At 37.8% G+C, this 24,860-nt stretch overlaps 4 protein-coding genes across 7 annotated transcripts; 2 read left to right on the top strand and 2 right to left on the bottom strand.

Moving 5' to 3' along the window:
* Positions 1-378: 378 nt before the first annotated feature.
* LOC137107711 (ribonucleoside-diphosphate reductase large subunit-like) lies at positions 379-6,239 on the bottom strand. The gene is made up of 19 exons (XM_067491588.1): positions 6,021-6,239; positions 5,192-5,280; positions 4,876-5,053; positions 4,522-4,622; positions 4,360-4,419; positions 4,232-4,271; positions 3,617-3,779; positions 3,357-3,498; positions 3,164-3,247; positions 2,905-3,066; positions 2,644-2,723; positions 2,364-2,565; positions 2,137-2,286; positions 1,825-2,046; positions 1,662-1,738; positions 1,444-1,579; positions 1,272-1,367; positions 999-1,187; positions 379-908 (listed from the first exon to the last, which is right to left on the bottom strand). The coding sequence occupies exons 1-19, from the start codon at positions 6,037-6,039 to the stop codon at positions 717-719; spliced, it is 2,382 nt and encodes a 793-aa protein (XP_067347689.1). The 5' UTR covers positions 6,040-6,239; the 3' UTR covers positions 379-716.
* Positions 6,240-7,173: 934 nt separating this feature from the next.
* Positions 7,174-14,166, top strand: rnf121 (ring finger protein 121). The gene is made up of 9 exons (XM_067491592.1): positions 7,174-7,324; positions 8,508-8,545; positions 8,782-8,923; positions 9,187-9,341; positions 9,460-9,567; positions 10,834-10,954; positions 11,042-11,175; positions 12,066-12,167; positions 12,569-14,166. The coding sequence occupies exons 1-9, from the start codon at positions 7,247-7,249 to the stop codon at positions 12,687-12,689; spliced, it is 999 nt and encodes a 332-aa protein (XP_067347693.1). The 5' UTR covers positions 7,174-7,246; the 3' UTR covers positions 12,690-14,166.
* LOC137107714 (interleukin-1 receptor accessory protein-like) lies at positions 14,108-15,644 on the top strand. Its single transcript, XM_067491593.1, has 5 exons — positions 14,108-14,312; positions 14,399-14,440; positions 14,528-14,590; positions 14,737-14,866; positions 14,977-15,644. Exons 1-5 carry the CDS (start codon positions 14,108-14,110, stop codon positions 15,194-15,196), a joined length of 660 nt encoding a protein of 219 aa, XP_067347694.1. The 3' UTR covers positions 15,197-15,644.
* nlrc3l1 (NLR family, CARD domain containing 3-like 1) lies at positions 14,940-22,139 on the bottom strand. Of its 4 annotated transcripts, XR_010912077.1 has the most exons (9): positions 22,097-22,139; positions 21,124-21,158; positions 20,609-20,823; positions 19,716-19,817; positions 19,443-19,520; positions 19,230-19,338; positions 18,878-19,118; positions 16,197-18,732; positions 14,940-15,077 (listed from the first exon to the last, which is right to left on the bottom strand). XR_010912077.1 is itself a non-coding variant. In XM_067491589.1 (8 exons), exons 3-8 carry the CDS (start codon positions 20,797-20,799, stop codon positions 17,135-17,137), a joined length of 2,319 nt encoding a protein of 772 aa, XP_067347690.1. In that variant the 5' UTR covers positions 20,800-20,823; positions 21,124-21,158; positions 22,097-22,139; the 3' UTR covers positions 15,913-17,134. The 4 variants fall into 4 exon arrangements, 3 of the variants coding, with proteins under 3 accessions (XP_067347690.1, XP_067347691.1, XP_067347692.1); XM_067491589.1 differs by lacking the exon at positions 14,940-15,077 and having other exon boundaries at positions 15,913-18,732; XM_067491590.1 differs by lacking the exons at positions 14,940-15,077; positions 21,124-21,158 and having other exon boundaries at positions 15,913-18,732; positions 22,097-22,119.
* Positions 22,140-24,860: the final 2,721 nt, after the last annotated feature.

Here is a 24,860-nt window from a genome sequence, read left to right as displayed (position 1 = left end):
CTCACCTGCACTATCACCTGTCCCAAGACACTCTGCACCCACACTGTTACGGTGGAAAAACACCTGGACATTTAGTCCTTTGGTGCATGTATTTAATGACTGATGCCATCACCATTTCCACTTCAATTTGTGGTTTTGTCAACCTGTTATTTGTCCTTATTACCCAGCCATTATTCACCAGCAACATGTATTCATATGTTATTGGCATATTATCCCCAGTAACAGGAAGCCTTGTTCCACCAGTTCCTGTTTTGCTATAAACAAGCAATGCTCAATAGCACAATTCTGAGTTTTATTTCCTAAATATTAAGCATTTATATGCTGAGGTTCTGATATGTACATTAAGATAGGCAGAATTTGCAATAATGCACTGAATAATGAAGTTCATTTTACACAATTGTGTAACAAGTTTATTTTTTTCTCACATTTAAATACAGAAAACCACAAAATTCATTAATATAACCCACATATTACAAAAGTTTAATGATAACTAGGCCAAATACTAATTCATTGCACCCTATTCATTCTATACAAAAAATGGTATGACATACACTTCATAATCCAGCAAATATTAAATAAAAACTGAAATTATGTGTGACTTAAAGACAGTGGCATATGTTACAGCATCATATACAAATAAAAAGCACCTGCACTTTCAACAAATACATTTTTAACAGAGGAGCTGGTGGATATGGAGAAATGTTCTTGTTCTTCATTTATGAACCACACATCAGGCATTCATCTTTGTTTGCTAAGGAGCAAACCATGGCAGCCGTATTGCGCTCTTTAGTCTCCTCCTCCACACTCTTGGGGGACTGGACCTCTTTCAATTTCTCTTTGTTCAGGGTGAACTGAATGGGATTAGCAGCAGGCTTCGTCCGCAGGTAGTACATGCCCGTTTTCAGGCCCTGCAGATGAAAGATGAAAGGCTTTAATTTTTTTCTTGGCACTGTAAATGCAGCATGCATTAGACCTGCATTCCCTCAGTCCTGACTCACCAACTTCCAACCATAGAAGTGCATGCTGGTCAGTTTGCCGTAGTTCGGTTCGGCAATATGGATGTTAAGGGACTGGCTCTGATCAATGTAGGCACCACGATCTGCTGCCATCTTGAGAACAGTCTTTTGTGAGATTTCCCACACAGTTTTATAGAGCTGCTTCAGGTCATCAGGGATCTGGTCAATATCCTGTGAACAGATCAGGTATTAAATGAAAGATTTAGAGCAACGTTACTGAATTATTTAATCATTTAATATTTTATAAAGTGTTACCTGGATGGAGCCATTCTGAGCAATCAACTGGTTCTTCATTTCATCACTCCACAGTCCTCTATCTGTGAGGTCCTTCAGCAGGTGAGGATTAACAATCTGCAGGGGAGGCAGAAATTCCACTTAAACCTTCAATCTACAGATGCGCAACTTGGAAGCACAAAACTGCACTGACCTGAAACTCCCCTGATAGCACCCTACGTGTGTAAATGTTACTGGTGTATGCCTCGATGGATTCATTGTTGCCCAGGATTTGGGCAGTAGAAGCAGTGGGCATGGGGGCCAAGAGCAGACTGTTCCTCACACCGTGCCTGACAACACATGTAAGTAAGCAAGTGAGGGATGAGCTATAACCTCCTGAGAAAAGAAATGGCAAGAACAAGAGAGGCCTACTTTGCAATTTTCTCCTTCAATGCTTTCCACTCCCACAGATCTGTTGGCGTTTTACCCCACATGTCATACTGAAGAATCTACAAAACAGGATCCTTTAGAATCTGAGCCCAAAGTGTTAAACAATATTTCAGAATGAATTTGATGTATTGTGAAAACTACTCACTCCCTTGCTGACAGGAGAACCAGAGTAAGTTTCATAAGTGCCAAGCTCCTCTGCCAGCTCACAGCTGGCCTCCAGGCCAGCGTAGTAGATAGTCTCAAAGATTTGAATGTTGAGCAGCTGGGCCTCTGGGCTTTCAAATGGATAACGCATAAGGATGAAGGCATCAGCAAGACCCTGCACACCAATTCCAATTGGCCTGTGACGCTTGTTAGACTTTTCAGCCTGTAAAACAGAAAAGAGGAGCCATTAATTTACATTAATCGTATCAGATGCATAGTTTGTAAAGAAGCAGCACCACACAAGAAAGTATACCTCAGGCACTGGGTAGTAGTTGATATCAATAATCTTGTTGAGGTTCCTGACAATGACTTTGGTGACAGATGCAAGCTTTTTGAAATCAAAGGTTCTCTCCGGGGTGACGTACATGTTGAGGGCAACGGATGCCAGGTTACACACTGCAACCTGAATTGAAGAAAGAAAACATTTTAAAAACAGCATTAACAAAACAGTGGTTTTGTAATATTTTCACGCTCCTTCACCTCATCTTTGCTTGTGTACTCTACGATCTCTGTGCACAGGTTGCTGGATTTGATGGTGCCCAAATTCTGTTGGTTGCTCTTCCTATTGCAGGCATCTTTGTAGAGCATGTATGGTGTCCCCGTTTCTGTCTGAGACTCAATGATGGCGTACCACAGCTGCTGAGCTTTCACCACACGCTTAGCCCTGCCTTCCTTCTCGTATCTGGAGACAAACAGAATTCAAAGGGCAAGTTTGCACAGAGAAATGAGCCATTTGTTTGCTTCTGTGTGATAATCTTACCGAGTGTAGAGTTCCTCAAACTCCTCTCCCCAGCAATCCTCTAACCCAGGACATTCACTGGGGCACATCAGAGACCATTCCTATAAGAATGCAAAGAAACAAAGGGACTAGTCCCTATATTGTAATGTTCAAAATTTAGCTTGACCCTAAAAAGTATCCAGCAAGGCAGAAAATGTCCAGTTTATTATAGAATACAACAGCTAAATTTAAGCTGTGGACAGTTTGGAATCTGTTGGGTGTGTGAATTACTCTAATATTCACCTGATTGCTTTCCACTCTTTTCATAAAGAGGTCTGGGATCCACAGAGCGAAGAACAGGTCTCTTGCCCTCTGCTCCTCTTTACCTGTGTTTTTCTTCAACTCTAAGAAATCGAACACATCAAAGTGCCAAGGCTCCAAGTACACAGCGAAGGCCCCAGGTCTCTGAAAAGGTGAAACAGTGAGTCAAGTGATTCAACTTAGTCCAAGAAGTGTCCCTGAGTAGTAATATTAGCAATTTGTGTGCATTGTCAGTATTTACCTTGTTTCCACCCTGGTCAACATAACGTGCTGTGTTGTTGTACACGCGGAGCATTGGAACCAGCCCATTGGAGGTGCCATTTGTCTGAAAAACATGAACCATATTAAGTATTACAAAAAATTAAATGGGGTAAATTAAACATTCCCCATTTCCTTGATTTTTGCTGTCTGTGATGTAAATTTTATGCACTCACCCCAGCAATATAGCTGCCTGTTGCTCTGATACAGCTAACTGCTAATCCAATACCTCCAGCTGATTTGGAGATGAGAGCACATTGCTTCAGTGTGTCATAAATACCATCAATGCTGTCATCCTTCATGGACAGCAAGAAACAACTGCAAAAAGCCAATTAAGATCAAATTTAAAGATGCGATTTATGTTTAAATGAAAGCATCTGAGATTTAGTGAACTACGTTCAGACGTTACAAGGTCCAATATCTCTATAGTCCTTACCTGGACAGCTGTGGTCTGTTTGTGCCAGCATTGAACAGAGTAGGTGATGCATGGGTGAACCACTTCTCTGACAGTAAGTTATATGTCTCAATGGCTGCATCGATGTGTCCTTTATGAATCCCGACAGCCACTCTCATTAGCATGTGCTGGGGCCGCTCAGCAACTACACAAAAACAGGCTAAATTATCAATCAAATACATAAAATCATTCAAATAACAAAAGAAATCCATCCATTATCCGTAACTCTTTATTATTTTTAGGGTCACGTGGGGACCAGCCTATCTGAGATGTCATTGGGAAAGAGACAAGGTACACCCTGGACAGGTTGCCAGTCTGTCTTATGGCCAGCACAAAGAGACATACACAGACAGACAACCATTCACACCTACGGGCAATATACAGACATTAACCACCTAACATGCATCTGTTTGGACTGTGGGAGGAAACTCACACAAGCAGAGGGAGAACATGCTCCACACAGGAAGGCCACAAGAAGCAAACCCACAACCTTTTAGCTTTGAGGCAGTGGTGCTAACCACTCCACCACAGTGCCTGCTATCATGTGCCATAACAAAAACATGCTTCTCAAAAACAAAAAAAAGCATAAACTCTCACCTTTGCCATTAATCTTCAGCAAATATGATCGCTCGAGAGTCTATTGTAGCAAAAGGACAAATCTGATTTATACTCCCAGGATCTGAGTGAGATGTCAAACGTATGTCTAGTTAACAATGTTTTATTACCTTAAACCCAAAGAAATTATAAGAGAAGTCTCTGTCGTAAATGATGGCTGAGTTGAGGCGCTGCAAAGAATAGAGGATAATATGTGATATCATGAAATAGAAAACACATTTACAGTGACTTGAGATGTAAAAACACAAAATCTTTTATTGAAAGTGACGTACAGCCTTGTTTTCACAGACGATGTCAAGCGTTTCTTTGGAGATCATAGGAGAATGTCGTTTATTCAGTGGGTTGACATAGTTGTACAGGTCCGCCATAACATCTGCAAAAGCAAAAAAAAAAAAAAGGTGGCATATCAGTTAAATTCTTTTACCTACTACAAGGCTGTAATTATTCATTGGACACTGTTTGAAGAAATGGGTCACCTTATCTGAAATACAAAGAACACACCCATCAATATGTTATGTTGTATAATTAAATCACACTATTTATCGATGCTTTTATTGCATACACACAGTCCACAACTTGTCATAGAGCAGTATAATTTTTGATGGTTATGTAATACATTTTGTTACCACTGAATACTTTCTTGGTCTCTTTGTGAAGGTTAGATACAGCGATTCGTGCAGCCAGGATCGCATAGTCAGGATGTTTAGTGGTTAAGGTTGCGGCCGTCTCTGCTGCTAGAGTGTCCAGCTCCACAGTGTTGACTCCACTGTACAGACCCTGGATCACTTTCATTGTAATCTGGGTCTGCAGAATCACAAGTAAAGAGTTACTATAGGCTATGTGTATAGGTTAAAGTCTGGCAAATGTGTATTTAAGTAATGCTTCTTTTTTTCATGTTAATAGGATTTGAGTAATGGTAAATTTATTGTGTTGGGAACTTACGGGGTCCACAAAGTCAGAATTGAGTCCATAGCAAAGCTTCTGGATGCGAGAAGTGATCTTATCAAAACTAACTACCTCCTTGTGTCCATCTGAAATACAAAAACGCATTCATTAATTTTGAAGCATATTTCTGTAGTACAATTTCGGAATAGCTAAATAATATAATTGCAGTAGTGAACGCACATCAGAAACATCGCCTTAGCTGATAATTGGATTCCTGAACACCTGTGTAACCAGTTATTATAACAAAAGGAAAACAACTTATCACTTCTTCGCGCCATAACTCCATTACACTGGGAGCCCAAACCGGTCAGTAATAGCTACTTGTTCTTGTCTTACACATTACTTTTAAATGAAAGTTAGTTAATGCATTTCCTTTACGAAACACCTGAAATAGATATGATATTAGAAACTAGGTCAACATGCATGAGTCAGTAAGTCAAGTATAAGTCTCCATCGTGTCGCTGTTATTTACAATGTATGGCCAATACTAAAATGCATCCACAATTAATAAAAGCAAAATGCATTAAACGTGCAAACTGAAAACTGAACGTGAAAGCTGAAAATGGAAGTAGTTATTTTGTCCTTTCATAAACAAAGTCTTTGTTCAGCGTATTGACGAAAACGCGTCACACAAAGACACAAATACAGTCAGCATGAGTGAAAGTGCGCTGCAGACTGAATAAATATAGTTTTTCTTTGTAGCATGAACATTTGTCACAGTTTAGACACATTTTCAAAGTTTTACAGGTCTGAACATCTTCCGCACAATGACATTGTATTGTCTGAAAACATCCGACGGGAAGAATGTAAAAATGAACAGCAATACCTCGCTTAATCACATGCATGTTGGCAGCGGAGTAGCAGGTTTTCTCGCAGAGAAGTTGGTGATGTTGTCTTTTTTTTAATGTCCAAATAAAAACAACTGTTGCCCAAAGTAACTAGCAGATTATAACACTGGGAACAACTTAGATCTCAAACTGAGCGCCAACAGCCAACAGGCCAGTTATGTGACAGCGGCTCAGCCAATAACAGAAGACGCTATGAAGACTTTTACAACTTCCGGCAAAATCAGGCGGGATATTTCAGCGTACTGAGTTCAGCGTTCAGGTCTCACAATGATGTCCGCAAGTTGACATGCGGACAATGATGTCCGCATGTCAACAGTTTTTACGCCGGATGCCCTTCCTGACACAACCCTCCCCAATATCTACTTGTCTTGGACCAGCACTGGGGGATCGAACCACTGCCCCTGTGGTCCGTGGACGACTGCCTTTACCAACTGATCTACAGCCGCCCTTGCAATATACAAGTTCTAAAACTATATAATATAATTTTCTGCATTCGTCCCTAAAGAGATTAAAGCATTAAAAAATACAGATTTACACAAACTGTAAAAGATAAATGTCATTGAAATTAAAGTTTTACGACTCACATTCAATGGTATTCATCTACCAATTATCAGCAGCACTGCTTTAAAAAAGTTTCACAATCAACAAAATTTGAGAATTTTTGTACTGTAATATTTCTAAAAGACCTGTACCACCCCATTTATTTGATGGTTTTAGTTAATGGTTCCTTTGGAGATTCTGATTATTAAATGCAAATAAAAAGTGAAAGAATTACTTACATATACACAACGAGCTTTATTCATCTAACTGCAGCAACCCTATGAAATTAAGTATGCAAGGGAGTCTGGTAAGATAAATATTATTGAGATTTTGAACCTAAATGGATAAAAGCAAGAGAGAAAAAGACAATTTGAAAAGAATTTTAAAAAAATTAAAAATAATGTACAAATGTAAATGTAAAAAAAGATAATAATAATTATTAAAAAGACAAGGTATATATGAGACAGAATGTAGACTATTTCTACAAATTTCTTTTTTTACTGAAGTAAACAACTAACAAATAAGCAAAGTCATAGGTTTTGAGTTTGACCTACTTTTTTCCTGCGCTCTATTTTGAAAACAAAAACATTGTTAGACCGGATATGACCCTACAGTTTTGTCGCTAATGCTAATGAACCCGGAACGGTAAAGCAGCACTCCGAAGATGGCCGGGGTGTTTGAGGTGGAGGTTGACGGTGGAGACCACGACCACGGACCGGAGCATCACGATCTACCAAACCAGGTGAGAGTAACAGACAACATCGAGGCAGATAAAAGAGATCGGTGTGAATTTACATTGAGACTGGGTTGCAATCTGCACACTCTGTTAATAACTAACCGAGCCTCTACCCATAGGCTTAGGCTAACGTAAGCAGCTGGTCTAAGTTTAGCCATATGTTAACCTACTGGTGTGTAGATAAAATGCATTGTTTGTTGAACGTATACTATTGCGCTTTGTTCAACAAACACAACAGTGCAAACGAGAAACGCCCTGAGAGCCTATTAGAAATGCTAAGCTAAACAGCCGGCTAACGTTTGAATCCTGCAGCTAGCCAGCCAGCATAGCGTTACTGCTACAAAAGGTTTCTAGCAGTAACGCTGGGCTGGCTGTCATTGGGCTAAAGCAGCTGAGATGTTATTTTTATTAATTTAGTTCGCATTTACTCATAATTCTTTCAACCCTGTATAGACTGCTACTTTCTAAAATGCGTTAGCTTGACTTATGATCTATGCAAATAAAGATGATGTGGCTGATCGGGTCAAAGGTCATAAACAGACATTAACCAAATCACTTCCTGTGGGATTTCAGTCTACCGTCATAATAAACCTAGATGTCAAACGTTGATGAAAACGTTATTAATAACACTTACTCTGCTTTAATTATTAAATGGGACTGAGAGGCAGAATAACTGCATGGTTGGCTTTAGTTTGAATCCTTGTGTTTGGTTCCCTCATGATTTAAGTGTATATCGTTTAAATGGAATTCTGTTAGTAAATGGCATATTGTAACCTGAATGGCTGGTTTTATCCTACTTTTCAGTGTGTAAAGTACTGCTAAAACAAGCAAATACTTGTGCTAACCTCATGAGAGGTTTTTGTGTTTCTCATGTCAACAGTGCAACATGGTGTACCTGTTTTTTTTAACAATCACATTCTAATAAAACCTGAATGATGACTCACTGCTACCAGTGTACATTGCAGAATGCATGAGTTGAACAGTAAATAGGCGTGAACCTCACTAGATGGGTCTGGTAACAAAAGAATATTGCATCAATTCATGCTTCTAGCTATTATTTTATTCAAAGTAGAGTAGCTAAACGTTGTTCAGGGTTTCATTTAGTAGCTTTGTTGTTCCAAAATGTCTACCGTTTTGCATGTTTTCGTTGCTACTGTAATGCTCATTATTTTGCCTTTTCCCCCTTCAGTTTGATGTCTCCAAGCTTTCACCAGAAGAGAAGTGGAGGTTGGTGTCTTTGCCATGTAGCATATAAAATATCATAGTGATCTTTCTGGGATCTGATGGAAGAAAATTCAGCACGTGCACAATAGAGATGAAGTGTTTAATACACAAGGTTTTGATAAGTTAAACAAATTCCATATATCAAACAACAGCAGTGAAAGAAAGGTTGCTCTCTTTGACATGGAGTCACTGGAACCTAAATACATAAAGGTAACAAGTGTTATGTTCTTTTTTCACAGAGTGGAGCATGCAAGAATGCATGCTAAACACAAAGGCCATGAGGCCATGCACGCAGAGATGGTGCTGATCCTCATAGTGACCCTGGTTGTTGCCCAACTAGTCCTTGTGCAGTGGAAACAGAGACACCCAAAGTCATACAATGTAAGACCAATAAGACAAGTAAAAAGTTTGAAGCTTTGAATGCATCATGTGCGTCAATATGTTTCACTATATAAAGAGACATAGTGTTTTCAGTCTTCTCTCATGCTAAAATATCTCTCCATCTAAATTTGGAATATGTTTACAGATGAAATATGTTAATATCTCACCAGTTTCTGGTTTATGGTTAAACACTGTCTGAAGGTGGTAGCTTTTTATACCTGAAGTAAATGCTCCATTTAACGTGGACCTTTGCTATCTTGTAGCTGGTGACTCTGTTCCAGATGTGGGTAGTTCCACTCTACTTTACTACCAAACTTCACTGGTGGAGGTTCCTGACCACGTGGTTTATCTTCTCTGTCATCACAGCTTACATCTCTTACCGTGCCACTCGCAAGCCACTGGCCTGCACCACGCCTAGGTATAACACTTTACCATAGTCTGTAAATTAACATATCTGCCTTTGGGACTTAATTGTCTATAACATATTTTGACAAAGTCTATGTCCTAGGTTGACGTATTCGCTGTTTCTTCTGTAGGTTGGTGTATAAGTGGTTTCTTCTTCTCTACAAGATCAGCTATGCCACAGGAATAGTTGGCTACAGTGTCGTCATGTTTACACTTTTTGGTATTAATCTAATATTCAGGTATGTATTGTCAGTTCTGCATGATTTTATTGGTGCTTACTTAACAGTTCTCAAAAACTTTTCCTTCTACATCAAATTTCATAACAGTGAAATTTACACTACACAAAAATGTCAGTGGACATTAACTTTTAAACCACCGAAAATGAAACCCTCCAAACTGTAGCCTGCTGTTTAAATGAATACTCATCTTTTACCACTTGATGTTTTATTTTCCATTTGATGCGTTCTGTGCAAATTCCCTGTCCTACTTGTAGCTTGCCACTAGGTGATGAAGTTTAACCTTTGTTTTTTGTTTTTTGTAACACCCCTTCTGATACTGCACCCATATTACAGCCTCATCATTCACTTGAATACCTTATTGACAGGTGTTCTACTCATAATGTCTTCCATTATATTCTTTTTAATAATTTGTGTGCTTCTGTAGTTAGTTGCTTGGTGATTTATATATATCGAAGCAGTAAATATAAATAAGGACAATATATACACCCAGTACACGGACTACGTGTATCACGATAGAAAGAAAAATCAAAAAACACTCTTTTGCTGCCTGGCTTGAAGTATTGTCATACTTTGGCTGTTTGGTAACTAAACAACAAAAAGATCAATGGCTTTCGGCCTGTGCCTTTCGGGCGCCACCACATTCTGCACGTTAATTTGGCATGGGTTTTTATGCCGGATGCTGAAAGGGTTCCCCTGTCGCAACCCTTCCAGTTTTATCCAGGCTCAGGACCAGCACCAAGGTGGGGTGGGATTCGAACCCGCAGCCTTTTGCACTCCAACCCAATGCTCTACCACTGAGTCGCCCGGCCCCCTGCTAACTAAACATTATATGATTAGTTTAAAAATGTGATTAGTTTAAAAATGTGATGCTGTCGTAAGGTATAATATCCAGTGACATACAAACATACATAGATATTACAGAACCTTCTGTTTATACAAAAGAAATTGCCAAAGTCTCTGTCTCTTCCTGATGGTCAAACAAAATTAACAATAAATGTCACGCAGTTTGCATACTTTCTTGCATTTCAGACATAGCCACTGTCATAGGTTTCACTCTTTGTCATAAGAGCTAATCCTCAACATAGATGTTGATGTTTTGTAGGTATAGTGTAATTAAAAAACAAAAAGCCCTTTGAAACGTTTTAGAACATCATCAACAGCACCAAATATAAAATTGATATCTGTTCTAAAGAGAAAGTAATAAAGGTGATGTGGAACATAGCTTAGTCAAAGCCATGATTTCCATGCAGTGCCTTCTCTGTCCAGGATAAAGCCAGAGGATGCCATGGACTTTGGTGTTTCTCTGCTCTTCTACGGTCTGTACTATGGGGTCCTTGGAAGGGACTTCGCGGAAATGTGTGCAGATTTCATGGCTTCAACTGTTGGGGTAGAGTAGACCCATTGCAGACACTATATGATTCTTATCTCTGTATAGATTATGGCTATAAAATGTGCACAATCCTCTTGTTTTCAGTACTACAGTGCATCGGGCATGCCAACCAAACACCTCTCTGATAATATCTGTGCTGTGTGCGGGCAGCCCATCCTTGTTGATGTCAGTGAGGAGGGAATCATTGAGAATACTTACAGATTATCCTGCAACCATGTGTATCCTTCTTGTGAGACAAATATTCATGTTAATATCTGTTTTATCACTAAAAGGGATTTCCTGGTGCACAGTATTAATAAATTATGTATTAATGTCTATAAAAGTCATGGGTTTCTGTCAGGAATCTACAGTGTTCTAAATTGTCAGCCCAAAGTGGAATTTCTCACTTGACATGTATGTGATGTTATTACAATCTATCATGTGAATTTCTATTACTTCCCCATTATTATTGTCTGGTTGTACACTGTAAATAGCACGTAACCATTTCTAGTTCCGCAGCGATTTCTGCGTGTTTTTGTTATGTCTAGACTTACTTTCTATTTTTTTGTTTTTTGGACTCTATTGTTGGACTTAATTATAAACAACAACTTTAATTTACAACTTCTTGTAAATTAAATAAATTAAATATGCCCATCTTTTTTACAGCTAAATTGAACAATTAAGTGAACAAGGTAGAGTTTCCCATTTACACATAAGAAAGAATTACATGATAAAATGGAGCCTGACAGCAGTGGTTTCAGAAAGTGGTCAGATTCTTTTCCATTTTTGCACATTTTATGTTGTATATTTAAATTAATCAAAATGTGATCTACAACGCAGTAAAGTGTGCACGAGTAACGAGTTATTGATGTATAATGGCTTATCTGGCAGATATGATAAAGAACTTGCAGTAAATTAGTTCTATATTTACAGTAATTTAACTTTACACTTAAATTGTCCAGAAGTGTAAAATGTTTTTTTACTCCAACATTTAGTTGTTTACCTTATCATAAAAGGGCAATAAAGCTGACGCACTATACGTTTCATTTCGCTATTAAGTTGCCATTTTCAAAAGAATACATTTTAAGCCTTTGTGTTGGTTTATGCCGATCCTTAACTCCGTATCTAGGTTTCATGAATTCTGCATCAGAGGATGGTGTATTGTTGGAAAGAAACAGATGTGCCCATACTGCAAAGAGAAGGTGGATTTGAAGAGGATGTTTAGTAACCCGTATCCTTTTTACGCTGTAATTCTCATCTAAGCTTTACCTGTATTAATTACTTGTTTCACAGAATGTCCTCCTAGCCTTTGAGTTGATTAGTATAATGGCAGCGATCATTTGGAATAACGTGATAACATGCGGCATTTGTTTTCTAATTCATTCATGTTACAGGAGAAGGAAATGTTTCCTGTGACAGAAATTAACAGAACAGTGAATTTCCACACATATTGTACACGCAGTTCCTGTTCCTTTTGGCTTACTGCAATACAATAACTAATGCTTTTGCAGAAATGTAAAGCTGTGCTCTTGACCATCTGCCATCAGTTACATGTTATTAAGGATTACTGGATTTTTACAGTTTTTTTTTTTTAATTGCTGATAAACATTTTCTTCCTTAATCAGTTTTTAGCTGGGAGAGGCCCCATGTCATGTATGGACAACTTTTAGACTGGCTTCGGTACTTGGTGGCCTGGCAGCCAGTTATTATTGGATTTGTGCAAGGTATCAACTATCTCCTGGGTCTGGAGTGACCTGTCCGGTTAAATGGACATACACGCCATACAAAGAAGATATGCACTGGCTTAGAAGATTGTAGGCCAAATAACTAAAACAACAATAAAAAGTGTCTGTACTTTTTGTATATATTTATAGGCACATTATCTGTATTTACAGTTTATTTGGATTTTATTAGTAATATGAATTTTGATGTCAATTTCCCAGGATTTGTTTTACACAGTGACACCCTAATAAGAGATTTGTGCATCTTATGGCCTAGCAAAGCTGTCCAGAAGTATTGGAAGGGGGGCTTTTTACTAATTTATGTCTCAAGTGTTTAATACTCAGTTAAAGGATCCTGCTAGAGGTTTTCATCCTCATGTAGAGCAGATGAGTAATAAATGTAAATCAAAATAAATCAATGCTCTCTTTGTTCTCTAGTCTGTAGATGCATTAGTCCGGTGTCCACAGACTTCCTCTGTAGCCATTTTGTACTGCTTTGTTAAGTGTGCTCACTGTGGCATTCTCCTAAGAATGTAAGTAAGTCGTGCCTCATCATTATTGGGGCAAAAGATTCTAAAACATTTGGATTCCTCATACAGTAATTGTTTTGAACCTTCTGTTACTGAATTTCAAAATGACATGTAAATTATCTGACTCGATTCAAATGGGGAGAATGTCAGTGTGAAACAATTTTTTATTAAAGTGTTAGTTCAATTAAACTATCAAAAGGAAAAATTATTTTCCCAATTAGTTGTATCTAGCCATACCAATAGACTTGGCCTGGCTCTGTCAGTGGTTTTCTTTGGAACTGCTTTTTACCAAAGTAACAGTCCCCATGAAACTGTTGAATGATTTTTCTCTGAATTATTCCGTTTCAGGAATGATATGTTGCTGTTAAATCTTTTTCTGTACTGTCAGCATTACTTGCAAAATTGTATTCACCTCTATCGTATTGGGGTGGCAGCAGAAGGTCAGGAAAGATAAACCCCAAATCTATTTGCATGGCTAGATAAGATGGGGGTTCTTTAATTTGGGTAAAATTGTAGCAGTTCTGAAATTGGAGTGATACCGCAAACACAAACTAAACCTGTAATACCAGCTGGATTAAAACCATTACCTGTTCAAACTAAGCTGAGGGTAGAAAACATCCTAGAATGATCCTTTATCTCAGTGAGAGAGCTGGTGTTGCCAGTTTTATTTTCTTGTTCAATCCAAGGTTCCATATTTGGACTTTTTGGAAAGACCTCTCTGCCAACTCTAACTGTAAAGGGGTGGTGAACAAGGCTAACAATATTATTTTGTTTGTTGTCAATGTTTTGATCAAGATCCATTAATAAATGTTACATGGTTTAGATTTGGTTGTAAATGCTTTATGCATGCATCATCAAGGTTTGTTTCCATCATTTATAACTAATTTGTAAATCCCATGACTGAGCTGTGAACCAGTCAAATGTCTTTTTCTTTAACTATTAAACAACTTTTCAGGAACATGAGTTCTAAAAAAAGAAATCCCCATGTATTCTATGTCCTTGGTATAGAATACATGCGTGGGGGTATGGGAAGTAATTTGTGTATAAATGGTACTCCCAAACTGCGGTCATCAGAAAAACCTCTTTCTGTTGGAGTCAATATGAAGCTGTTATCTGTTATCAAAGGTAATACTATTTGATAATATTAAGACATTCATTCAACTGTGTATTATTATTTGATTGTATATTAACATGTTGCATCTCTGTGACAGCCTTGGGATATCTGAGCCTCCTGCTTACAGAAGGATTTACTGGTACAGTATTATATTTTTTATTTGAGGATGGCAAAGTTTTATTTTTATGTAATAAAATTTTTGTGCTAACCCAAATTTGTTGTTCAGTTTCTGAGGATGGATCTCCAGAGATCATTGGGCGAGATAAAGTCCAAATTAAAACTCAACCAGGTAACACTCGGATATACAAGCTACCAACTGCTCTACAGTGTTTTCTAATACAGATGAAAGGCAATTTTTGAGGGGAGCTTTATTATATTAGTTTCAATACACATAATGTAGCCACGTTTGTGGTCTGGGTGTGTTCTACTTTCCAGGTGAGATGCTGGTTATACACTGTGATGCATTAACCAATTGTGAAGATGGTGTGACACTTATCTATTGGCTCATCAATGGCTCCTTTCCCGATGAAATAACCAGCAGTGACAGAATGGTAGAATCAGAGAGGTGAGAATTATAAATGCCTTAATGAGAAATGTAGCTCATCAGATTCTTTAGAAAGAATTGAAAACAATGATTATTAATACAACCTACTACTGTGCTGTAATGACTTTTAGATCAACTTTAGAGGCTAAAGTCCTACAGAGCAGCTTGCTGTTGAAGAATGTCACATCGGAAGACCTCAGATCCACCTTCATCTGTGTTGTGACAAGCACTGCTGGAATGGCACAAAAGCACATAACATTAACAAGAAGAAGTGATAATCGTAAAGTTGCAAAGCAAATACGCAGAATGAAAAAGGGGATCTCTCCAAGCCGTGTTTTATCTCATTTTTGAGGACTCAATATTATCTGTGAACTTTCTGTACACGACAGTGTTAGAGGAACTAGATAATGAAATGTATAAACGTACTTTTGTTTCAAACTAGCGTTTCTCCTTTAATGGCTTCCTATGGAAGCTTTTTTTTTTGTCCTTTTGGCTTATCCTGCCACAGCGGATCATTGTCCACATGTTGATTTGCCACTGTTTTTACGCCAGATGCCCTTCCTGACACAACCCTCCCCAATTTCTACAGAGTAACCTGTCTAAATTAGCAAAGGACTATCACACGAGTAGTATCTTTTGACTGCAATATAGAGCATATTTGAACAATTTATTTGCTTTACCCATGTACCATTCCAATGTTTGTATTTGCAGGTGACAAGCCATCTTAACCTAGTTGGACTATGTGAAAATGTACTTTCTAATGTCAATTAAATTCTCATTTAATTAATCTGACTCAAAAGCAGACGGAACCCTGTTGTTTCTTTGTTGTACTGCTTTTTTAAAACAGGTATTGTTATTATTCATATCACTGTTAGTATTTGAATAACCTGTATGTTAGTTAGTATTTGAATAACCTGTACAATGGAAGTGTTGTAAACTAAAAGGATTAAAGTAAAATATGCTTCTTAGCTGAGTGGCATATATAATTAGTAATTTACCTCATATTGGGTTAATGAATCCTTTTAATTGCACTAAGAAATCTTAAGCATAACAGTAGACTGGCTGGCCACAATCGCATTATTCATTTATACTACAAATCTAATTGTACAGCCACCTATAAGGCATAACATTATGAACACCTGTGCAATTTAATGCAATCCAATTTTACAAGTTATAATTTCTCACTTTTTAGGTTGAATCTTTTAGGAAGGTGATATTTCTATTATGTGTTTATTTTTTAGGTCAAAGTGGGTAGTGGAGACATACTGGAGTGCATTATAAGAAGAGGTGGTTCAAATGTTTTGGCCACCGTATTTAAAATTAATTAGGGAGATTCGTAGTATAAATACACCTGTATCTTGAAGATCCAATTACTGGTGAATCGGTATCCTTTCCAAAAATCGATACTTGGCCAAAACATCTATACCACGCAGACACAGGAACACTTCAATCAACCTAGTTAAAAGATTACTGAAAAGCAGACGTCGGGATAAATACAGGAGCATTTGCTACTCATTAAATACCTCTTAGCACAGAAAATTCATCATTAAGAAATGGTAGGAATATGACATGTTCAGCTACATAACAGTGAATGAATCCTTATGCAATCACTTATCTACAATCTTTAAAATTGATTTGCAGAGATCTGTAAATCTGTCAATTTTTCTCAAAATTAGAATTACTGCATCACAGTTGTATACTGTACTTTGTGAAGCAATGAAGTTTCATTTTACATGCAAGTCTTTCCAGATTCATATTCAAATCAGTGAATTCACAAGTCCAAGTGAATGCCAGATTTGATGAAATTCCCTCCAGGCCTTTCTGAGATGGTGCTGGGAAAAATGGATGGACATCAATTCATAGCAATCTTAACTTTTGACCTCTGACCAACAAAATTCAATCAGTTCAATCTTGAGCGCAAGTGGATATTTGAAGCCCCAAACCATTTCTGAGACACCACATTCACAGGAATGAATGGACATGAGATCACAGTGACCTTGACCTTTGACCACCCAAATTAAGTCAGTTCATCCTTGAGTCATGTTGGAGTGTTTGTGAAGACATTTGTTCAAGGCATTACTGTAATATTGCATTCAAAACAATGGGATTGGTGGAAGGACAAATGTGAGGTCACATAAGTGAGACCTTTAACCCTCAAAATCTAATCAGTTCATCTTTGTGTCCTGTTGAATGTTTCTGCCAAACTTGAAATTTTAGTCCAGTAACTTATACTGGTAAGCTTGTATTTGTAGTAAAAAGATTTTCGTAAAGCGTTCAGTCTACAACACATCAATACGATGTTGCCTCTGACACTGACACGCCTAGCTCCTCCAAGCACTGCTGTAAGTTGTCATTCCTGGCAGGACACTGATTTTCTCTGAGCCTTTTTTGGATGAGGGTGGTAGCATCTTCGACGAATGTGGGCCACTTTACAGATGACACGCAGAATGGCTGGAGAAGTTCCAGGTTAGACTTTAGTGCCATTCCAAAGAGGAAACGCAAGAAAATGTCCAGTTTGCCGTCCTCATAGCCCAGGCTTTTGTCCACTGCACTCTTGTACAGCTCCATGGTCTTGTGTCCCTTGAAGATCCCCATGAACTTGTCTTTTAATTGTTGGTCGAAAATGTTCTTCGCCTGGTTTGTAAAGGAGAGAAATGCATAAAGGGCAGCCAAGTATTCCTGCATAGTGGGGTGGATAAAGCTCAAGACTTTTTCTTGAAACAAGACGTACGGCTTTGTCATGTACTGTGTGCACAGGCCACTGTTAATCACTGCCTCCTCGTCACTGATTCCAGTTTCTTTCCAATCGGACTTTGTGATCTTAAATTGTTCTTGTTCCAGCATATTGAAAGCTAACTTTCCAAGTTTCATGAGGAAGTCTCTCTCTTTTTCTGTGCTACGATCTGGGGCTCTAAAAATGCGATGTTGACGAATAAGTGATAGCAGCAGCTTTGTGTAAATGTAGGTTATGCTTGCGGGCAGCTCTGCCTGTGCCCCCTTTTCGTTAAATATTTGCTGCCACTCATCAGCCACCAGTGAGCAGAACAAGGGCAGGTGGCACATGATTCGGAGTGTTTTGGAAGAGTTGATGTACGCAATGACTCGGGCTGCTTTTTCTGTGTCTTTGAATCTCCTCTTAAAGTACTCTTCTTTTTCAGCATCGCAGAAACCACGGACCTCTATCTCATCATGATATGTATCCCATGGAATGCAGCGCTTTACTTGTGAGCGAGTAGTGACCAGGAATAGGCCGCGGTACAGCAGCCTCCCTCTGAGGAGGTTGACCACGATAACATTGACGGTGGTAGGATCTGTGTGGTCACTGAGAAGCTCCGTGTTTTCAAAGTCAAGCGTCCCATTATACTCATCAAGGCCATCAAACACAAACATTATTTTACAGTCTTCACTTCTAAAATCCTCATCCCTCAATTTTTTTGTTTCTGGGTACAGTTTTTGTATTATTTCCAAGAGAGAGACCTTAACACCTTCAAACTCTTTGAGTTCTTTAAATGGAAGAGGAAACAAAAAAGACACGTGTTGGTGGGACCGCTTTTCAATCCAGTCGAGGATTAACCTTCTGACAGCCATAGACTTCCCTGACCCCGGTACTCCAGTGAGCAAGATTAACTTAACGTTGGAGTGTTCCAGCCTTTCAGAACTAAAAATATCACGGGTAGAAATTAGTTTCCCTGGTTCCCGGTTGCTGTCCAGCTTTTTTATGGTCATGATTTCATGTTCAATATTTGGGCCGTTGTTGCATGTAGATGTAATGTAAAGATTTGTAAAGACATCATCAAAGGGCCTCTTCTCTCCTGTGTTGTCCAAATCCAGACATACTTCACCATATGTCCTCTTAAGACTCTCACTTAAATCATATTTTACTTCATCTGAGAAAAGGAAAATGTGTTAAAACACACATATATATGAGTGCATATATATATATATATACACACACACACACACACACACATACATTGCTTTTGTTACAATTACAATAATAGTAATATACAAGGCATATAGAACTGTACTTACTTCTGAGGCACAAAGTCTGAATATAGTCAACCAACTTATTTTGCTCCATCTCCTCAAGAAGGGTTTTGGTGATCTGCAGAGACACTTCAAGGTTGTAACACTCAAGCAACCGATCCACAAGGTTCACCATGTCCATGCCTTGGGTTGGCGTGTTAAATGACTGTGGATAATGCTTCCAAAGCAGCTTCGAAAATCTCTTAAAATCTCCCTCTGACATCTTCCTGAGAGTATCACAAATGGCCTGATTCAGAAAGAAGGATGAAATTTTGTGTCATTATTGACACTGGGGGGACATTGAGGTTAAATATATTTTTTATTAGGGAAAAACAGAAAAGCGGGAACATAAACTGACCTTAAAAGTGAAGGCCACTGTCAGAGAAGGGTGACTAAACTCATTTGAGTTTTGAATTAACTCAGGTGTGTCAGAAGGCTTTGCTTCAATATCATCTTTGTTTTTAACCCTGGTGAGGGCACAGTGGTGACATTTAAACATATTTGTGCCAATCTAGCAGGCAATCACACACAATAATATGGACATGTTCCTTGTCATGGGTAGATTTCTTACTTTGGGGTTATCTCTTCGCAATCCTCACTGTCCAAAGTGTAGCAACTGGAGTATGAATCTGTTCTATCCAGCTGGACCCTAGAACCAAGGAAACAAGAGGAGTTGCACTTTCATTTCTGTAACCATAAGGTGCCATTTTAGTTCTCCACACAATATGACACAATAAGAGTAAAAACAGGGCACTGTATGGTTTTGCTTCCTGCATTTAATATGATGCTTACATGCATTTAAAGACCGATTTAGGCTTTGTTGAATACTTTGTCTTGTTTGTACCTGGTGGGCAATCCATCTTCATCTTCCATATAGTCTCTGTTCTCTTCACTTGCCATTGACCTATAGCTCAAAGCTGGAGACATGGCCCGGTCCACAGAATGCCTAAAAAATAGAGGAATAGCAATAGTTTCTTAATTGCTTCCTGGTCACATTACGAGCAGTATCAGGTTTTAACTGTACATCAGATATGGAGTTTATTTTAAGCTTAGATCTCTTTTACAAGCAGCATTAAGGCCTTCAAGTCGGGGATATTTGGGTTAAGAACCACATAAGAGTTTTAAAGGTTGATGGACAAGTTTGGGTTTAACTGCATTCTTTATTTTTATTTTTTTTTATTTGTCTTTTAATTAACTGCATGTGAACACTTCAGTATGATATGTTTTCTCTAAAGATTCGACAAAGATAGATGACTCTATAACTTGCTTTTGTTTGAGTTTTATATTGATGCCTCATTTTTGTTCCTAAAACCAAAAGAATAATGCCATACAATTTAGCTGAGTAAACCTCTGAGATTTTAATGTAATGGGTTCATCAGATTATAGCCAGGTATGTTGCACCAAATTACCCTTATGTACAACTAACAGTATATAGAAGTACAATGTGAAACAAGACCATATGAAGAAGTTTTTTGTTCTATCCACTAGATGATACTAGTGAGCTGCCGAAACCCCCTCATTGTTAGATTTAAGGTGCAAGTGATATCTGTTACTACTTACTACTATAGGCACCACTGAATTGTAGCCTTGGGGTTTCTCATAGAAATACAAAATCAATATGTCTCTTTATCATAAAGAAGAGTACTATTACTAGTACTATTATTACTACTATTTTTAAACTACCAAGCATTGAAAGAGGAGACCCTTAGTGTTATTAAGTGAAAATTCTCTCAGTACCGGTGGCTGGTATCCATTGGACTTGGTCCCAGGTCCAGAGAAGGTCTTCTCTCAGGGATATAGTAGAGCTCATCATCATCATCATCATCCTCTTCATGATACACAGCCTGTCCTCTACCAGACACTGCTTCCCCAATAGAAGAGCTGCCTGACAGCGTGTGCCTCTCCTCCATTTCAGTATCATCCATCATGTCATAGATAGGGTACGCCAACACCTAACATGAAAAGCACAAAGATGATCTCAGAAAGGTAAACTGTAACTGCAGAAGAAAAATAAGGTGGAAGAATAAAGTACCTCAGCTTTCAAATTCTTCATCAAGGTGTAAAAGTGACTTTACACCAAACTAGCTTTTTTAGTTTTTACAACTGGAAAAACGGGTTACTTTGCCTGTGTAAATTATTGTAATGTACTGTGTTTCACAATCTAACTTCTTGCCATTTATTTGTTTCTGTTTTAAAGAAGAAAACTAAAAATGCTGGTAAAATGTATGTATTATGAATGTGATAGCTGTTACCTTTTTGGATACTGCTTTAGGATTCTGAGCCCAACCTAATAAGAAGATACAAGTTAGTGTTTGATAGGGTGAGGGCACGTTATTTAGGAATGATAAGTATATTTATTTATTTTTCTTAGCACATTAACCATACTCTAACCTCTCATAGTAATATTTAGACCAATATAAGGACACTAGTCCCAGATTGAAAACCAATACAGTAACATAACTGGAAGTATAATACTGTATATCAAACTAAGACATAATTTAATCCCTCAACTATAACAGAGTATATAATTTTACTTCTTCATATTAACCTGGTGGCATTCCCACCTGTTGTAAAGTTTTAAAAAATCAGCTTAGCCTCTGTGTCGCTCTCCACGTAAAGCCTGCCCCCATTACGACATCAAAAACTGGAGCTTTTACCATCCAGTTTGACTCAAGTTATTGGAACAAGTGTTAACTGTTTCATGGCCACATTTTGACAAGGTCTGGCAACTACACTAACTGGCAATTTTATTAGGTACACTTATACAATCTAATCTAATCCAATAAAGCAGCTCTGTCATGAATCCTGTAATTCCCCATTTTTTTGAGTTGAACCTATCAGAAAGGGGATAATTCTACTCAATTTTAATTATTGAAGTCATAATGTGTGGTGGAGACGTACTTGAGTCTATGAAGAGGTAGTTCTAATTTTGTGAGCACCCTATTTAATATGATTCACTCCAGTATGACTTCGTAATATGAGAAATTAGAACCTTGAAAAATTCATGGGAATTAGCCATGCAGTTGTTAGCCAACGTTAACGCTACGTATCTGAAGTTGAAGCTGAAGTTGGGAAAGACACTGCCAAACTTACACTGCTCAGAATAGAAATACGGTGAATGAGCTTTACACAGTATTATAAGATTTATTTCGTGATGCTGTAAAATGTCAGAATCGCATTGGTAATTACAGAGATAAACTACTGACAACGTTGATGTTGACTTACCTTCCCAAGAGTTTATATGAGGAAGTCAAAGTGTCTTCTTCTTGTCCAATAATGTGACAACCAAAACGCGACAGAGCATATTCTGCCGCCTACAGGCCGGAGGGGGAAAAACACGAGAGCAGTTCACTTTTCTAGAGGCAGAGGAAAGCCCAGTGGTGGAGCTGGAAAGGCTACACGGAGCAGAAACATAACGATTTATACTATTAAATACTGCATTAAAAAAGGAAAGGCGTATAATATAGGCTGATTAAAGGTTGGCAATTAGCAGCAATTTTGTAGAATAATTATTCAATAAATTCTATTATTATGGTGTCTCAACATATGTTTGTGTTTTCAAATGTTGTAATATGAGGCAGATAAACTCCAATACTTAAGACCTATATAAATACAGTTGGGTGGTTACATCTATACAAGTCATCATATTTTATGCTCATTTTATGCTCAATGCTCATTCTCTTATTTGAAAAATGTCCAACCCCGCTGCTGACATGAAAAATGCACATGTCCTCTAGATTATTAAGCCAAATAATTAAACACTGCATTTTAGGACTACAGCAACAAAGGTTTTAAAATATTTTACAACACAAAGATAAAAAAAGCTTTATACAGATTCAAATAAGGAGACCTCATCAACAAAATGCCAAACATTTTGGAATTTCACAGGAAGAAAGTTTCAATTGTTATTAGTTCGATTAATAATGATGACTGAATTTAATTTTGTTCATTCAGTGTCAGGGCACTTGCTTTATGAATACTGGCTCACTAGACCACACACACACAAACAGAACCAGTGTAAGTAACACCTGTGCTTTTCCCTCTGTGGCATAAATCGACAATAAATGTAAATGAAAATAAGTGGTGGCAAAAGTTTTGATAATATAATGTGTTCACTATAGGGCACTGCCATATTGTAACCTATCATCTATTGTACTGAGTACAATATTTCCTCTGCATGATAAGAATATGCCATATTTCAATATTATTGTTATAGCTATACCATGGTGTGTTTCCATATACAGAAACATACGGGAATGAGTACAACAGAACAGCCATAGTGGAACGTTGAGCTCACACAGTTGAATAGACTATGGAAAAGAAAAACTTCATCAATCATTTGTAAATGATTCAGCAACAAATCAGGTGTGAATCAAACAACTTGTGTCAGAAACCAGTTTTCCCTTTGATAAAATAAGTTATCACTGGATTGAACTGATGGAATAGATGAGACTGAGTCAAAGATGTGGTGCCAATTCAAATTGTTGACATGAACCAGGAGAATAAAAAATAAATTGTCCATAAATAAAACATGCTGTGAAGAAAAAGCATTCATATTCTCTAAATTCTTAATTTGTTTAGTATTGGGTAATGAGTTTTAATCTCTGTTTATTTGCACAACTCTTAAGAATTTATGCCTTGACTTGTAGCTAAAAAGATTTTGTTAAATGGCAAAATAGTTATAATTGCTGTATATTTTATGTTTTAGTCATGCCACAAAGTTTTACATTCTATAGTTTGCTGTCTCTGTGGTTGATTAATTATCTTAAATGTCCATGCCAACATTCTCTGGGGTTTCTGCAGCATTATCCTGTCTAGCTGCATTTACTGCTGGCAACACCATATTTCAGAAAATTAATGTTTAAGGGCTTGTCTTTTGTTATTTTCATCACCTTGGGCTGTTTATTTACGGTTTGAAGATTTTTAAAATTTTAATGTTTTGATTTAATCTGAAGTAAAGGCAAAGTAATGCCACTTGTCATTATTCGTTTGTGCAGTAGAATAGCATCTACTTGATGACAAGTTGTTGAACCAAATTTAAACAGTTGTTTAGCTTATACTAGAATAAAAAGACACACTGTATTACCTCTGAATGCTAAAACACAAAAAAGAAATTCTACGTTTTCTCGTTAAGTGTACATTTTTTTAAAATCTAGATTTTATCACTCAATTTATCAAATGAATAAGTGTCTTATTCTGTAATTCTTTAAATGTAGGAATACATTTACTCTTGTTCTGCATGTCAGCATCCTTGCCTCGTTGGTGACCGTTGTTTCCACTACACTGAGCTTTGTGTGATGGAGGCGCCAGCAGCGACAAAGACGGCAGGAGATGTATGAGGGGTGATTAGTGCCCTTGGGACTTGAAAGAGAGCCTAGCTCCTCTTTATACCCCAATGCACAGATGCCTGACCCAGAGTCTGTATATGAGCATGTTTTGTAAAAACAATAGGCATATAATTTTTTACCCAAAAGCATGCATGCTTTAGGATGCTATGACCAAACACTTCAGCAACATGTCAGCAGCTTCTTTAAATACTAAGATATTACTTCTTCTTACCTTTGCAGCAAATCTAAAACCGGCAAATACTCTACCCACCCTCATTAATTCCACACACACAGATTGGATGTGTAATTTAGTAACAATGACAGCAGAGTTCACTTATTTAAATGCACATAGATTCTTTAGGTACTGCTAAAATGATTAGATTTAGTTGCCTGCATTAATGAATAAAACAATAAAATTACTTCCTCTGTTTATTTCTTTTTTTTAAACAGTCAATTCTTGTTTACTTGACCATTCATATCTACTTATTTACTCAACTTTACTTTCATGGACTAAGCACACATTCCTACCACATTCCAGTGTAATCTGGATGTCATTAATTCCTATTAAGTATCCACTGCCTTGCACCCCCCCACCGCCACCCAATTCCCCCACCTATTTGTGGCATTAATCCCCCCTCATACATAGACACTTCGCGCGGTGA

The sequence above is a fragment of the Channa argus genome, chromosome 22, assembly GCF_033026475.1.
Source record: "Channa argus isolate prfri chromosome 22, Channa argus male v1.0, whole genome shotgun sequence".
NCBI classification, from domain to species: Eukaryota; Metazoa; Chordata; class Actinopteri; order Anabantiformes; family Channidae; genus Channa; species Channa argus.
Note: the sequence above shows the minus strand (reverse complement) of the source record. Positions and strands in the feature narration are given on the sequence as shown.

Coding starts and splice junctions, on each gene's coding strand:
- LOC137107711 (XM_067491588.1), bottom strand. Junction 3,067..3,163: donor TTGACCAGGGTGGAAACAAG/GTAAATACTGAC, acceptor TCACCTTTTCAG/AGACCTGGGGCCTTCGCTGT. Junction 1,188..1,271: donor CTCAGAATGGCTCCATCCAG/GTAACACTTTAT, acceptor ATCTGTTCACAG/GATATTGACCAGATCCCTGA.
- rnf121 (XM_067491592.1), top strand. CDS start 7,247: ATGGCCGGGGTGTTTGAGGTGGAGGTTGACGGTGGAGACCACGACCAC. Junction 9,342..9,459: donor CTGGCCTGCACCACGCCTAG/GTATAACACTTT, acceptor TTTCTTCTGTAG/GTTGGTGTATAAGTGGTTTC. Junction 10,955..11,041: donor TCATGGCTTCAACTGTTGGG/GTAGAGTAGACC, acceptor TCTTGTTTTCAG/TACTACAGTGCATCGGGCAT.
- LOC137107714 (XM_067491593.1), top strand. CDS start 14,108: ATGTCTTTTTCTTTAACTATTAAACAACTTTTCAGGAACATGAGTTCT. Junction 14,591..14,736: donor CCAAATTAAAACTCAACCAG/GTAACACTCGGA, acceptor TCTACTTTCCAG/GTGAGATGCTGGTTATACAC. Junction 14,867..14,976: donor AGAATGGTAGAATCAGAGAG/GTGAGAATTATA, acceptor AATGACTTTTAG/ATCAACTTTAGAGGCTAAAG.
- nlrc3l1 (XM_067491589.1), bottom strand. CDS start 20,799: ATGATGGATGATACTGAAATGGAGGAGAGGCACACGCTGTCAGGCAGC. Junction 19,521..19,715: donor GAAGATGGATTGCCCACCAG/GTACAAACAAGA, acceptor CCTTGGTTCTAG/GGTCCAGCTGGATAGAACAG. Junction 19,339..19,442: donor TGCGAAGAGATAACCCCAAA/GTAAGAAATCTA, acceptor TGCCCTCACCAG/GGTTAAAAACAAAGATGATA.